At 38.0% G+C, this 16,485-nt stretch overlaps 1 protein-coding gene across 1 annotated transcript in view; it reads left to right on the top strand.

The window, feature by feature from the left end:
- Nucleotides 1-16,485, top strand: part of LOC124171445 — a 31,402-nt gene that overhangs the window by 1,626 nt on the left and 13,291 nt on the right. The window contains exons 4-5 of the mRNA XM_046550620.1: nucleotides 5,985-6,112; nucleotides 13,212-13,484. Of these exons, the coding sequence (XP_046406576.1) occupies nucleotides 5,985-6,112; nucleotides 13,212-13,484 (401 nt within the window). The remainder of the gene's footprint in view (nucleotides 1-5,984; nucleotides 6,113-13,211; nucleotides 13,485-16,485) is intronic.

The following is a 16,485-nucleotide window of genomic DNA, read 5'->3' on the forward strand; positions in this document are numbered from 1 at the left end:
CATAATTTGCCATTAAAACTCATTGAAAATTGTGAATCAAATGCATCCATGGAGCATCAGAAAATATTGTGATTGTTTTCCTTATACAGGTGTACCTCAATTAAACTATAGGCATGTTCCTGGAAAATGTCATGTTAAGCAAATTTCATTTTAGGTGAGAGTTTTATTTTAGGCAGTATAACAAATATACTTTCTGAAATACCTCTCACTTAACATGGATCATTCTTGGACGTGATAAGTTTTGGTTGTGGACGTATCGTAAAGTTGTGGGCAGCTGTATTTTATCTGTAATTGTGTATTATTCAAGAAAACTTAAAAATGTATTTTATTGATTTCATTTGATGAATTGTCAAGCAGTAATTCCAAAAAATTTGTGTTATTTATTTCCTCCCTTATTTCATTTTATAACACTGCTTGTGGGGGCTATGTATTAGTTTTGAATGTGAGTTGAACTTGGTTATGTACTTAGAAAGCGGTTGCTGTCTTAAGGTGATGCTGCGTGGTTGGGTCATGTTTACTAAGAAGAATCAAAATTGCAATGTAATCACCCTTGTTTGGAGTCTCTTCAGCCTCATAAGTTCAATTGATTCAATCATGGTGTAGTTGAAATTCAACATATTGAATTAAAAGGTAGTTGCACTTTTCCACAATTATTTAATGCTTACAATGCATTTTGGCTCACAGAGCCATCATATATTGCAAGACATTATAGTATGTGAGAACATCACATTTATACTTTGAGGAAGGTGTTTTAAACAGACATACAACTAGTACTGTAACAAAGATAAAGTAGAACCCATCCATCTATCCGACCTTTGAAAATTTAATTGTGTTATATGCAACATGCGTTACATAGGATAGATATTTAGAAGCTTCATTACCAGAATGATGGAACACTAAAGGTGCTGGAAAAATGGGAATGAAATGTCACTTGTCATTTCCATTCAGAAAATTCTCCACCTAGAAATGAGGACATGTGATGTTCTTATGCACTAGAACTTATTGTACTAGACGATAGCTCTGCGAGCCGAAACACATTGTACACATTAAATAGTTGTTCAAAAGTGCAACCTCCTTTTATTTCAATATCTAGAAATTTTTGAGCCTTTTGAAATCATACTAATAGGCTCTTGAATGAACAACTGTTTGTTACCCATCCTCCTTTCCTCAAGATTCCCTTCACGAAAAAAATGGTCTAAGTCCTTCTCTATCCACTCTTTAACTGGCTCCAACCCCTACGGGTTTTTTCGTCCACGCACCCACTCCCTTTGTCTTGGGTTGACCATTTTTTCCATCTGCAATCCCTTCCCTGAACTCATGCTTATTCTATCCTTACTCCTTCCTCAGTTACCATTTCATGGATTTCTTTCCCCCACGTCCTTCTTCTATTCTAATCCATTCCATTGGCCTTCCCATTTCTGTGGTTCTTTCCACAGGATCATTCTCTTGCAGTCATAACGAGAGTCCTCCTACCCTTACGTTTTTCCGCATCTCTTATGTTTCTCACTGTCTCCCCACTGGATGTTTGTCTCCCACTCCTCAAACTGGTTCAAATCCTTCCCCAGCCCTTTCTCATAGGTATAAATCTGATGTTCTTATGCACTATAACTTCTTGTACTAGATGATAGCTCTGTGAGCCAAAACACATTGTACACATTAAATAGTTGTGCAAAAGTGCAACTACCTTTTATTTCAATATCTTCAACCTCTCTGTGCCCTCTGAATAGTAGTTCTTTTGTGGCTGGAAGGCAAGTCATGTAAATTAACCCCTAATTATTTCCCAGTATTTAGTCTCAATTTCAATGTAATTATACTGTGCCGCATTTGCATGGAACTTGGAATTCAGCCTTGATTCAATGTACATACTGCTAAAATGGCAGATGTGTCCATGTGATCTTTCATGCTTACTGTGACATTATAGAGGTTATTAATTTTGCAATTATCATCTTTGTTTCACACACTTATATTGGTATATAAGAGGAGTCATGGGTAACAGAACGATGAACTTGTTGTAAGTGAAGAAAGTTTCAGCTAGTCAAGGAATTTTCCCATGTCAGAAGATGAAAAAATGTTGAAAGTAATCATAGTGAGATCGTTTTGTGTTTGCCCTCAAAGGTCTGAATTTCCGGCTGTTGTCTGCCACCAGCGGCAATCTCCTTTTGATCCTCATATCTTTGTGCTTGAAGTGGAGTTACCAGAATCCCTGCGGTAATGCACCTGCCTCTTTCTGCCATCGTGCAATATGTAGTCAAAAAAGTGACCTCAGTATGACTCATTAAATATTATCCTCCTCGAGAGGACTGTGTAATAATGATCTTTCATTGTCAGCTATTGAGCTATTCTCTGACTTCAGGCAAGTATCCATGATTTTTCCCCTCCTTTTATGGGATGACCTGACTAGCCGTAAACTGGCTTAGACCAAAAGACAACATAGGCAATCCTTCCAGCCTCGAGGGCCACAGCCATTTCTCTTTATTCTCTAACGACTTTTTTTTACCTCCTGCTCTTTTTTACGAAGTACCTTTTACTGGACATCCAGACTAACCCTGAGCAGGCCCAGACCAAGAGACAATGATAGCAGGCCAAACAACCTTTTGGGTCGCTGTCATTTTTACCATTCCCCCTCCTTCCTTAAATTAATTCTGGATTATCCCTTAAAAAGTAGGCTCTGTGCCACTGGACACGTATTGTAGCAGATGCTTTTGAATCACAGTCCCTTCCCACGTGGCACAAAATATCTACTAGATGTCTACAAAATGTCTAGAACATCGTAGGCTAATATCTATAAAATATCATGTAATATCTTCTAGACATTTTGTAGGTATCTGAATGTCTGCTTTTCTGATATCTGCAAGATATCATGAGAAGATATTTTCTAGACATTCATATTCAAATTGGACCCATTGGGAAAATCCAGGATAAATTACTCGAATATATAATGTTTCGTTGTAACAAGAGTTTATTTTTCAACTGACAGCCTGATGGTGGAGCAGGAGGTGATGGTAGGGTGTCTTGAGGGGGTTCTTCCTGAATATTGGAACCCCTCTGGCTTTTGCTTCTTACTAATAGGGGCTTCCTCCTCTGATTCCAAATTTGAAGTTTCCAAAGCAGCCTACAATTTCCTTTTTGATTTCTGAAAGGAGTCTGCAACATTACCAATGAATTTTGATTCAGTGTCTTTCAGGAATTCATAAGAATTTTTAATGCAAGTTTTTGCCTACATATTTAAACACCTTCATCAGGGCTATGAATTCTCCTCTTTTATCACAAATATTGTTGTTTATGAAGTATGTATCATTTCTTGAAATAATATTGTTGAAATGACACATTGCAATATTTCCACTTATAGATTTATTTTACACTACGCGTTTCGTCGTTACAGCGACATTTTCAAGTGTCACAAACGCGTAGTGTAAAATAAATCTATAAGTGGAAATATTGCAATGTGTCATTTCAACAATATTACGAACTTCCACCACATCGTGCCTAACATCATACAAGATATCTTGAAATAATCTTTTTGTTAAATTATTTTCTGAAATTCCGTTTTTTTTAAGGCTAAGCAGTAGCCATACATTCATAGAATAGACATATTCTAGACATCTTGTAGATATTTAAAAAAACAAGCTATCATAACTTAAAATTGCTTTTATAAACATTTGTCAAAAGAGTTGCCATTGCTTTTTTAGTGCACGTGCATACAATGACTTCATCTATCCATCCACCAAAAAGCATTGCAGTTACACTTTTTTTCAAGATTGAGGTGTTTTTTTGGCTAATTTCAGTGTAAATATACAATAAGAATGTCCACACAAAAAAGACATTCTAGACACCTAGTAGATACCCTATTCTTCCGAATATAGTACCCCCTGAATATAGTCCCCCCCTAATTTTGAGACTTGAGTTACGGGAAAAAATTTAAAAAATGGGTTTGAATGTAGTCCCCCCTTAACTTTTATAATGGGCATTTTTGGAAAAAAGGGGGGACTATACTATATAAGGGGGTATTTAAGATATCCAAGACATTGTATATATGCTCTAGATATCTAGAAGATATTGTTTGTAATGTGGGTTGATGAGTGTGCAGTCAAAGGTGCCCGCAAGAGAATTTTTTAGTATCTCTTTACCCTCACCCCTGGAGAAAGGGAAGGAAAGGCTAGTGTGTGATCTCATCAGCTGTTATTTGAGGAGGTAAATTACACTTCTGAGAGCCTACCATAAGAATTCAAAGAATGCTGGACATTATGGAGACTATTTTGTGGTGCACCATCAAAATGTCTTGTTTGGAGCACCAACTCAGCTTGAGGGTTGTGTTTGGGTGAGGGGGTTGAGTTTCTACGGCCTCGGAACTATAGAAAGGAAATACTCAATTGACTGTATAATTCTCCCAAGGCTTGTCCACCTTGCAAGTCAAAAATTTTCACTGTGTTCCCCTCCCCGTTCCCCCCTAACCCCTTATAGCCATAGACGTTCCCCTCTTATGTTTAACACCCAATACTGTTGTAATCCTCCCTCATTGGCCCCTTCATCTTCAACCCTCCCCATTCTTATTCCTATTTATATTTTGGTTGTCCTCCCGTCCCCTCCACTTTCAGCCTCGTGTTGTAAGTGCATTTGGTTCTTCCTTCAGCATGCTGAAGAGGGCTACTTTGTAGCCGAGATACTAGGGTTCCCACTCTACCGTGAAAACCTTAAAGCCGTGAATTTCGTCTACTGTGAAAAAACTTGGAAATAGCCGTGAATTTTGTCTTAAAACCTTAAAAATCTCTCAAACTTGATTTTAGATCTACGATTGACGGGTCAAAAGAAAAATAGGTCTATCACTCGCAGATACTGTCCACGCATTTATCTGCACACGTGTATTGGAAGAGCAAATATTGGTCCGTGTGTCATGACGACACACAGACCTTAAGGCTGTGATCGGACGACCTTAAACTAAAGTGATCATTAACCCTGGCGAGAAATCAGACACATCTTCACTTCTCTATCACCCTCCATTTTCTCACTCACAACCTTTAGCCGGCCCTAAATTTTGCTAACGATAGGCGACGTCATAAGAGACCTTTCTTTGCTGCGTTTGCATTCCCAGTGTTTATCGCGTTTGCTGTATTTTTAGTTAACGTGCAGCCAGTGATTGTTATGTGATCAATATTTCTTCCTAAAGTAACTTATTAAGAGACCGTGAATTTGACGCAATTTAGACTGTGAAAACCTGGAAAAATCGATGAATTTTATAATTTAGTTTGAGTGGGAACTCTGAATACGTATTACGTGTGTTTTCCTCGTCCCCTTGCCGATCCCCGACGACGCTCTCTTTGAGCAATATTTTTTCTCCCGGAAAATTGAAGCCATCTGTAGGTGAGTGAATGTGTGAGTGACTGCTTATTGAGTGCGTGTGTGTCCACAAGTCACTGGTTATCCCTGACAGGTCCATCCTTTGAAGATTCCTAGTTTTTTGTGGAGCGAGAATCTTTAGTGGAGGTCCCTACAGCCCCAACAAAGGATCTTGTTGTGTATGTTTGTTGTGATTGAATGTGTGTGTGTGTGTTTTGGGCCATCCGGTTGAGAAGCTGGTGTTTGGTCCCTGCGGTGAATCTCTTCCCCTTTCCACACACCAACACAGTGAATATTTTTGACTTGCAAGGTGGACGAGCAGTAGGAGAATTATACGGCCAATTGAGTATTTCCTTTCTACATCAGAATAATTAGATTCTGTCTACACCTTTAGTGAATGAAAAGGTGGTGTCCATCCAGTTCATCAATCTGAACCATTCATTGAAATATTTTGCAATTCAAGAATTACTGGAGCCGAATATAGGAATCTATTTTATTGGCACTTCAGGGGTGTTGGATTTTTTTAAAATTTATATTTTACTGCTAATGCTATAACGTATAATACACATTTTGTTGACATTCTCGTGTTGACCAATTCAATATATTTTATGAAATGATGGGTTGGATGATTGGAAAAATTTTTTCCCCAGCGGGATTGCTACCAAAATCTAGCGGTGAATGCCATTATAAAGGCTGATATCCTCGATGAAATGGATATTGGACTTATATTTACTGAGAGAGGCTTCCAGCCAAGTATGTCTGAAGAAATGCTGAGATGGTGAGTTTTATGTTCATATGCTTTTTACTTATGCTGTTTATTTTTTAATTTCTTCAGCCCCCTTATTCAGTGTTTTCTTCTGCGTGAGAATGAAAGGGCCATTTTGTCATTTTATTGTCATTTGTTTTTTATTATATGGAAAGCGCTTGATAACTGTATTCATGTCTTTGTAGTCTTTTGACTTTCTAGTTTTAATTATGGCTACTCATGTATTGAATTTTGTCTTTACATTAATGACACAGTTAAGAGTTATCGAAGAAGTGTCAAATCTTCAGAAAACTAATTCTACTTCTTTAGCTTTACTCACCTCCTCTGTTTTGTTTGATTTTGTTGAAGTATATGAATTTTATTTGTTATTTTTTATATTGAAATGGTATGCATTGGTTATTGAAATACATAATAATTTTTTTTTTTTAATTGTAAAGTGCTGATGCATATCTGTTATGTATCTTACTAAGTTACCGTATAAGCGCATGTAAGAGGCGCACCTTTTTTCCCAGATATTGCAGCCGAAAATGAGGGTGCGCCTCTTACACAAACTTTTTATCTTCCCCCCCTCCCCTTTACCGGTCGAAAGTCCAAGGGGAACTGAGTGGCCTTGGTTTTCAGCCATCTGAAACCCTAGGTCAAAAACAAGCGGCAGGCCGGGGAGTTTCTCCCTTAGTGACATATTTTTAAAATGCTCCTGTTTGAATTTCTTGTAAGCATTATGCGGTCACGTCGGTATCTCAGAGGTGAGCATGGAAAAGAACGCGAGGGGTGATTCGCTCTGGAAGGCGTGCTAAATTTACTGCCACGAGTGGACATCCCACGGAATTTATACTGCATATAGTAATCGCTTATCAAACGTAGAGAAAAGCGTAGTTTTGAAGGACATACCTGGTTAGTAGTCAAGATCTGTCTTGCGGAGCAATTTCCATTACGCTGAGCACGTGATTTTTCAAAAATCATCTTCAGACGCTAATGTGAGGATTTTTGCAACTGAAAATTATATTGGAGTCAAAACCTGCGCTTTAAAAATTTCGATCGAGTTTGTTCATTGTTGGACTAAATTGTGGATATAAGAAATCAGAAATGCTTACAAGTGAAGAGTGCGGAAGGAGAGGTCGAGGGGAAGGAGCGCGCTCCCTCCCCTACGTATTTCAAGCTACGAGGCTATGAGCGAAGGAGCAAGGGACGAACACGTCCGATCTTGCATGTGACGTCGTTGCCTTCAAAGCGAAGGGGCGAAGGCGCCGCAATGTGATATACGCAGTTTGCGTTGCCTGAAGTTTCCAGTCCGTCTCGTCTTGTTTGAATGCGCTTATGCTATGCTTGTTTCTTCTGAAATTGTGCTGTTTAGACTATTTTGAATATTAGTAGCCTTGTTGTAACTATAAATCTTTGTGTCAAAAAATTACAGCTTAACACATTCGGTGCGGACATTCAGGACACGACTTTACGTAGGACCGGGAATCTTTTTCTTTTGATTACCAACCGTTGCTTTACATAAACAAATTTTACGCCAATATTTTCGCTGAATTTCATTTTTTAACCGTTAATTTTTTAAACATTATCTCCGCCGCCTATCGGCGGCTGCCCGATCGGCGAGATTGTTTTCAAAAATAGATGTTAGCGCATATCTTTCTATTTCCTACTATTTGTTTCGTATAATATTTCGGTAATGTAATGATTATCTATGACCAATTTATTAATATTGACGACAATTTTACCAACAATTTTTCAGGTCATTACCATGCCGCCTATCGGAAGTGAACCGCTCTACGTGATGTTTCCTATTCTGCTAATGTCGGCAAGCAAGCTCTTTCCTCGCATAGCAGTGTTATTTATTGGTCTCACGATTAGACTAATGCAAGCCAGAGTAGCAAAAACTTTAAACATAAAATTTTATTTAAGTATACTAAAAAAATGTGTATTTCAAAATAATTACACGCTATTTTGTTTCAAAACTTCATCTAAAATATATTTCTTCTTTGAATACAATTCACACTTTTATTATTAATTCAAACATTAATTGGATAAACATTGCAACAATTGTAATTGGAATTTGCAACATATTTACCGATTAATAGTTATGGAACACTCTAAAACAGGGTTCAAGACATAGTCCTGGTTCACCATCACACATCGGGCAGTACGTGACGACGTCTCTTCTTACTCCTGTCGTTGAGCAGTTACGACATCTTTTTCTTTGCGCTCTTGAACCCTTTTCACTTTGTATTTGTACTGGCAAATGGATCTTTTCCTTTCGCTGGATTGGCGCTGGAATTTCTGCCGGCTTGTTTTTGAAAATAAGACTGGCGATTACACTTTCACGAAAGTTCTGAAGACTCATGTGTTGGCTACTAAATTTATTATGTAGTATTTGCGAGTTGTTTAGAAGTATTTGAAACATGTGTATCCCTAATTTTAAATACCATCTCAGGCTTCTTCTCTCCACTGGATAATAAGAAATAATCTGGTCCGCCCTATCTATTCCCCCCATAAATTTATTGTATTCGGCTACAACGCTTGGTTTTTTAGAAATTTTACCCCTTCTGTTTGCTACTTCTATCATCTCTCCAAAATGCTCCGAGGAAATCATTAAAACTTCTCTTCTATCCTTCCATTTGCATATGAAAATTCCTTCTTTCGTATACTGGCCCACTACTTCTCCTTTTGCCAATTTTTTATTTACAACATTATGAGGGTTGCCTTTCCTAGTGTTTCTGAGAGTTCCCGTGGAATATATTTTCTTTCCCAGCAGTTCTCGCGACAATTTATAGCTGTTATAGAAGTTGTCCATGTACACAGCATGACCAACATTAGTATAATCAGATAGAAGCGAATGTACAACTTTTTCTGAGTGACCAACTCCCCCAACATTTGGATCCTTGGAACCTGTGTAAACCAAGCAATTCAAAACAAGCCCATTTGGTTCCGTTAGCATGTACAATTTAATACCATATTTATGCCTCTTGTTTTTTATGTACTGCCGGAAATATAGTCTTCCCCTCCAAAGTACCATCGATTCATCTAAGCTAAGTTGTTTCTGAGGATAGTACACTTTTTTCATATTGGTCTGGATAAGATTCAAAAGAGGGCGGATTTTGTAGAGTGGATCACTTGGCTTAGGGTGGCCATCAGGAGCGTTACGACCAAAATGTAGGCACCGCAAAATGATCATGAACCTGTCTCTTGGCATGGCCTTTGAAAATGTGGGAAATTCATAAAGCCCATCTTTTCGCCAATAATATTGAATTTTATTTATTCTGATAAGCCCCATATGAAAAAGTAGCCCTAAAAATATTTCAAACTCCCCTCTAGTCAAGTCTTTCCATGGTTTCATTTTAGATTTATCAGCTACTGATTTATTCTGCAATTTTTGGGCATAAATATTTGTTTCAGAAATTATGTGGTTGAAAAATTCATCGTTTGCCAAGAGCATGAAGAATCCTATTGGATCTAAAACATGAGGCCGTATTTTGAGTCCAGAATTTCCAGTAAAAGCAATAGGAGTGATAACTGGCCGTTCAGTTTGCCATCCTGCCGGGGATATGCGTTTACCTGAATCACTTGAGGCCTGACAATCGCCATTTGCACCACTGTCATCCTCGGAGCTCTCGTCGGTTTCCTCATCTTCAGAGGAGACATCAAAATCCGAATCTGTTGCACTTCCATCCGAAATTTCTTCTTCCCTCTCAAAGAACCGAGCGATGTCTTCGTCGGAGATAGACACAGGGTGACGAAGTGCGCTCCTTGTCCGCTTTCTTGATGAATTCGGTTTATTCTCCATGAAGTCTTCTTAGAGTAAAATAAAGAAAAAGGTTAAATTATTTCTCAATATTGCTGTAAACATTGAAATCAAACATTTCAAATAAAGTCGTACATACCAATTGAGCTGGTTCTAAGTTTTATCTAAAGTATACTTGAAGGTATTTTACGTCATTCGAAGCGAATGGTATTTATGAAGCAACTTCTTATTTATCCTGCGGAAAACAACGAGACCATAATCATTATCGGGATAGCAGCAACAAATAGAAATTCATTTTTTATGAATAAATAGTAAATACTATTGTTGAATTCTAAAGATAATCAATAAATAGAATAATTATATTTATTTTTAAAATTGTACTTACCTTATGTATGCTCCGTCTTTCCAGTAATGTCCTGTTTTGTAAGCTTCAAAAATCCTCAAACTGGAGTGTGAAAACAGTGATGAATTAAAAGCGGTCGTAATACGTGTAACCCATTGAAAACGACGAGTAGTTATGCGGACGAGATTGCCGTTTCCCCTTTATATATATGCCTTGAATAACAATGTCGCGAAAGCAAAAATAAAATAGGTACATTGTACGAAGCACACAGCCAAAAAGTGTCTCCAAAAGGCAAACTGATGGTTTGCTACATAGGAAGTGTTATCTTGACTTCTTTGAAGATAGCGACTTGCAAGATTGTAAAAATATAATTGTGGAAACATGATACACGGAAAAAGGGTAAAAAACGCGTAAGGAATACACGGAATCAAATGACATAGTGAATGAAAAATAAGAAGGCTTCATTGTATTTCCGAAGCATGACATTTGAGAACGGGGGGCAGATTTTAGAATGTAGTTCTATGTAAAGACCGGGTAAAATTCAGGAGACAGCTGTGACGAGCGGGCGACAAAAAAATTTCATTTTGGATCACCAGTGTTTCAAGACGCCGAAAGGCGGCGGCCGATCCTTGGGAAAACACGGCACGCCGCCTATCGGCGGGGCCCGACGCGAATGTGTTAAAAAACTTAAATTCTGTCAGTTATGTGTCGCGTTAGATCTCTATCTTTTTTTAAACCTCGTGGGTGTCATACAATTATTGAAAGCTATCGAGATATCTTTGGGCTCAGTAGATGACTCACCTAGCATTTGGCCTCCAGAAATTGGGAGATCGATCAAGGTCAGTTGGTGAGACAGGGTAGGGATGAAACACGTTTCCATTGTTCCCCTGTTACTTGATGTTTTCCTATTTTCCTGTTGGGTCTCCGAAAGGAAAAATATGGCAGAGGCATTGGCTGATGGAGGGCTGAGTGTGGCTCCGTTAAATCTACGACGTGGTTATTATCCTACGGCGCTCAGATTGCCCCGATTGTTGTCCAATCCCTTGGGAAGGTTCATGCTATGTGCCTGTTGTGTTTTGCCTTAAAATTTTCCACGGCTGCAATTCTATTGCAATACTCCTGCGAGAGCATTTAAATAAAATTGTTCATGAATAGGACAAGCATCGTAGAGCAACTGCGTATGCAAAGAGAGGATCGGAACTCTTTCTACTCCCTCTAATGCCGCTATTGCCGCCGCAGTTATCAAAATTCCAGGCATACGTCTGCAACACCGCGCGATTGTATAAATAAAATGCAGCAAATTTTTTTTCTTCATAGCTTCGATGCTCAAAATAAGGGTGCGCCTCTAACACGTGTGCGCCTCTTACACACGCTTATACGGTATGTTGTTTGTTCTGCTTCTGTTTCAAGTCAATTTATCCGCTTCCTACTACACTTGTGGTGGCGTGCATCTTGTTTAGGGGGTTTTGCTCCCTTATAACCTTTGTGGACGGTTTCACTGTCCCATATGGGGAAACGGCTTTGCCATTTAATGTCAGAGTCTTAGAGTTTAGAATTTTTTCCAGGGGAAGTTGATAGGACTTGGGTTTAAAAGATTACCTGTGCATGGTTTTTGATTGGCTAATACCCTCTCAAATTTCAAGCTTGTGATTCTTTTACAAGTGGTCAAAAAATATTGAAAAAGTTGGTGTGTTATACTTGCAAGCATTTGCTCACCTGTTAAAGTCTTTGGAAAGTTTTGGTTTGTAACCCTGACTTAGGTGGGTTTTCATAGAACCATGGTTCTTTATAGAGAAATAAGTGGCACATTGTATGAATCATGTATCTTTACGGTATTCAAATAATTAATGACATTTGGAGTAAGTTCAAAAGTTTCTGATCTAGAACCATTTAGTGTCGGAATGTTCCCAAATATTGGAATTTCCACGGGGGGAAGGAGAGTGGGGGAAGTCAGGCTTTTGGAATTGTCTTTTGGGTCATTCCATGTCAGTTTATCCAGGCATGACACCCACTGACACAGATTTGGATAAAAATTAGCAGTTTTCACCCTTCCACGGAGGAATAAAGCCAAGTAAAATTTTTCTTGGCCATCTCTACTAGTTTCTTTATGACCATTTGAAGTTTGGGTAAAACTACAATTTTTCAATGAATGGCCACTCTGAGGGTGCTTGTACCTCCAGAGGTAAATAAATTGTTTTAGTCTCATTTTTCATCCTATTCCTATGACAATTTGCTTGTATATCATAGATGGCATGAGAAATCCAAATATTAACTGAAAAATGTGGAGTAATTGAAAATTCTCTAAACTCATATGTTTCATAGGATTTTAGAAAATTTGGCGTCAAAAACATGGTTCTATAAAACACCAAATTTTGAGCAAAGGCAATGTGTCAATCAAGCTAAATTAAAAAAAATTATTTCTTAAGATACATATGACCCATAATCTGTAAAAAGAAAATTTGCGGCTTTTTGCTTTCTTTGTTGTTAAAAAAAACTTCTGATGTGATAAAATATTTCCTTTTCATGGCTCTGGTAGTCAGTGTTGGGCCTTTCCACAAATGTTGTGTAAAGCTGAATGCAGAGCTGTATCATTTTTGTTCCCCACCTTCTACAAAAATTTTCAGTCCTGCAGCACTTCCGAAAGTGGTCAGGGTTGGGTCTAGCTGGGGGCTTTATATATTATAGACAATAGTTACTAAGTATGGTGTACCTTATCAATTTCAAGGCTCTGGTCCACAGTTGAGAAGCAAGAATTAATTTAACAGTATAACAGATTATGAAGAAAGACTAAATATTGTGCTCATTAGAAGAGCCTAGTATAGTAATTAATGTTTTGGTAATGTAATGACCCAGGAAAAGAAATTTTGTATTTGTGGCATTATTATAAACACATCTATCCTGCCAAGTTTGATTAAAATCTACAGAGCGCAGCTCTTGAGTGTCCTTTGCTGGTAGCGTAATTAATATCATTATAATTTGAGAAAATATAGAGTATACAATGTTGTAATGTCTTTAAATTCTAGGATTCTAATCAAGAGAGCAGTGAAAGATGCCATCATTGCTCTTGCTCCATCATTGATCATGACCGTATGGGTTAAAAAAGGGCTTTTAGCGAAGGCTATAATTTTATCACCTGTGGCAGCCTTTTTACTTAGCTGGGTACCGGTATTTTCCGCCCAAAAGGAATATAAGAAGCTGCTAAACTTTCTTGAAAGTTCAAAGAAATTTGGGCTGCAGATTAGACTGGCATCTAGGCTCATCAATGAAAATGCCCTCATCAATCGAGGGTTCATGCTGTAAGTATCATGTAATGTTTAGTGATTTAATGGAGTATGTCAGGTGCCTCATTGATGTTGAGTTGGTTTTAAGCATGGGAATTATTGATCCCAACGATGATGCATTCATAGGTATTTCATGAGGTATAGATATTTCTACAATGGCTATACAGTAGAACCTCACATATGAAAATTTCAGCAGAGAACCAAAAGAAGTTTCATGTGTGAGGTTTTTCGGTATTTAGCATGAAATCCTTTTCAATAGGGGCCAGTTTGTTTCCAGAATGTAATTACTTAATTGGAGGTAAGAAATTGAAGCCTACTAATCTTATTTAATCGCAATAAGCAACACCTCAGATGATGTGTTGCTTAGAAAAAAACTTTGCATTCCGGAACAACATTACCTACAGTTGAATATCTTGGTCAAATTGCTAGCATTTCTGGCTCTAAGCCGCAAAGCTATCATCCTGGAGAAATTTCGGAATGGTGATAGTAAAGTTCACAGAGAAGCCAATTTTAGAAAAAAGTTCGATCATTAACAGTAGTTTTCAGGAAATTCATTTACCACCTAAAGACAAACCCAAGAATGGAGATCGAAGAAATGAGATACCTCAGGAAAGTCATCCAAATTCACCCCATAATTAGGGAGCAAAATTTGACTAATGCTTTGTGAAGGCTTCACACTCTGTGGGCTGGGGTTCAAGTCCTGGCAGTGGCAGAGAACTTTTCAGAGATGGTTGTATTCCTGCTTGATAGTAGTGTGGAGGGAACATCTAGTACAACACGCTGTCCGGCAGATGGGATGTTAAGCCTGTCGTTACAACCTGGCTAATTGCAACACAGGGTCTCTATCCTCCCTCCCTTACCTCATGGTGAAAATGACCCCAGCTTTCAATTACTTCCCTCTAAATACCATACCATAGATAATATGGAGACCTCTCAGACCTCTTGTGTGTTTGAGATGCAGTGTCATTGTTTAACATTCCCATGTTTTGTATGTTAGGCCTGCTTCACATGGACGCGGACCCTCCGTGCTACGCGGGCGGATAAGGTTCCATTGAGTTTAATGGAAGTGTTCACATGAGTGCGACCGTCCGCACGCAGAGGAGGCATCTGCGTGGCCCCTCTGCCCCGCAGATCATCCGTGCGCGTACAGGCCACAGAGGCAGGTTGGTGCTTGCACATGAACGCGGACAGCTGATGCGGACCAAGTAGAATTCAAGCGAGTCAGTTGTATTTGAGCGAGCGCGGTGATAAGAGTGTTTTCGCAATGGATTCAGTAGTTGACACTGAGCTATTGATTGGAGAGGTGTTAAAAACCTAACTTGTGGGATGTCTCTCATGATAAGTGTAAAGACCGTGATCTGCGACTAAAAGCGTGGGAAGAGATTACCCAAAGATTCTACCCTCGCCTTCAGGATATGGAACAGAATGAAAAGAAGAAAACTGGTGAGTAGAATATATTTTATTTTCATAGTAGAAGTTGATTACAAGTTCCAATTTTTATACAACCCCTGACATATTTTTAATTGTTATACCGGAGGAAAATTCTTCTTTTTATAGCTGTGCAAAAAGAATAACGTGTTTTAATTGTTAAATCTATGTTATGAGTTTTCTTATGCTATATCTGCTTAATAAGCCGGCATTAAAAAAAAATATTCTTGGAGAATTCATGCTTGCGCGTAATAAACAGACTTTGGGGACTTGACTAACCCTTAACCAGTGACGTGCAATTCTTGTTACACTACCAGTGATGTGCGGTCTGGGAGACTGCAATAAATTAAATATTCATAAAATGTTGCAAGGCCATTTTTATTATTTTATTTAATTTTTCTTTGAATGCTAAACTATTCTAAAACTTTTATTAAAATTTTACATTCCCAATACGAACCAATTCGTCAGTAAAATTTTTTTTTTGAAACAGGATCAAAAAACTGGTGCCAAAAGCACTTGAGTTATAATTATTATATTTATGTATCAATATATCGCAAGATTTAAAAATTAGGCCTTAAATGTTAAATTTGGAAGGCTAATTAGTAAGTAGCCATGAAATTTATCCCGCTTATTCCTTTTCGTGATGCATTCTGCAGGTGATCAAAATTACAATTTTTCACAAAGGCACACACAGGCTTTTTGCATTGGAAAAATAAGAAGGAGGTTTTCCGTGTTTTTGTACGATGGGAAAAGTCTACATATGCACAATAATTTATCCTACCTGTCTCAGGAGCCTTACATTTGACAATCTCCTTCCCATATGAAGTCTAACGAAATCTCCACCATTTATTTAATACCTCTAAATCGTATCATATATCTAATATCTTTCTCAGACTGCTGAAGCACAAAAGAGTTGACAAAGGAAATATTCAATATTCTGAAAAATACAGCCATTGGCAACCTCCCGGATGTTATATACAGTACATTTTGTCTATAGTATCTACGCCACCTTTAGTTGCATTGTAAAATGCAATTACTACTGGTTTTCCCTAACTCTATATCATCACTCACCCTGTAGTGCATAAATGAAACTAAGGAAACAGTCTTATATATTTTGGGGGAATTGGATATTACAGTCTTGTTCGCCGAGAATCTGCAAAATGAAGAGCCCATTGTGTGTCCTTCGGATGACGCAAAATCATTAGGCCTTTTTATTTTTTGATCGTACCAACGTATTCAATTGTAAAATTCGCTCATGAAAAATGTGAGACTAATAATCAAGAGGCTCAATATGTAATAGTACCCAGTGAGGTAATTTAATCCTTCAAATCAGGTTTCTGAGTAACGGTGTTATGGAAAGGTATACGAATTTTCTTCTTTGGCTCATTTCATGACCACATATAGCGATTTATCCTGAAAAAAAATATTCTTGCCTGGGGAGATCTTTTACTACATCACTTTTGTCATCATCTGTGCTCCCTCCCTCACTATCAGTTGTAATTGTCGTGTTTTGTCGACAGATTTTTGCACTACTTAGAAACTACGAATTCGAGAGTTTTCTGGTTGTTGGAAAAAAAGGGGCCAGAAA

The sequence above is a fragment of the Ischnura elegans genome, chromosome X (assembly GCF_921293095.1).
Source record: "Ischnura elegans chromosome X, ioIscEleg1.1, whole genome shotgun sequence".
In the NCBI taxonomy this organism is placed as follows: domain Eukaryota; kingdom Metazoa; phylum Arthropoda; class Insecta; order Odonata; family Coenagrionidae; genus Ischnura; species Ischnura elegans.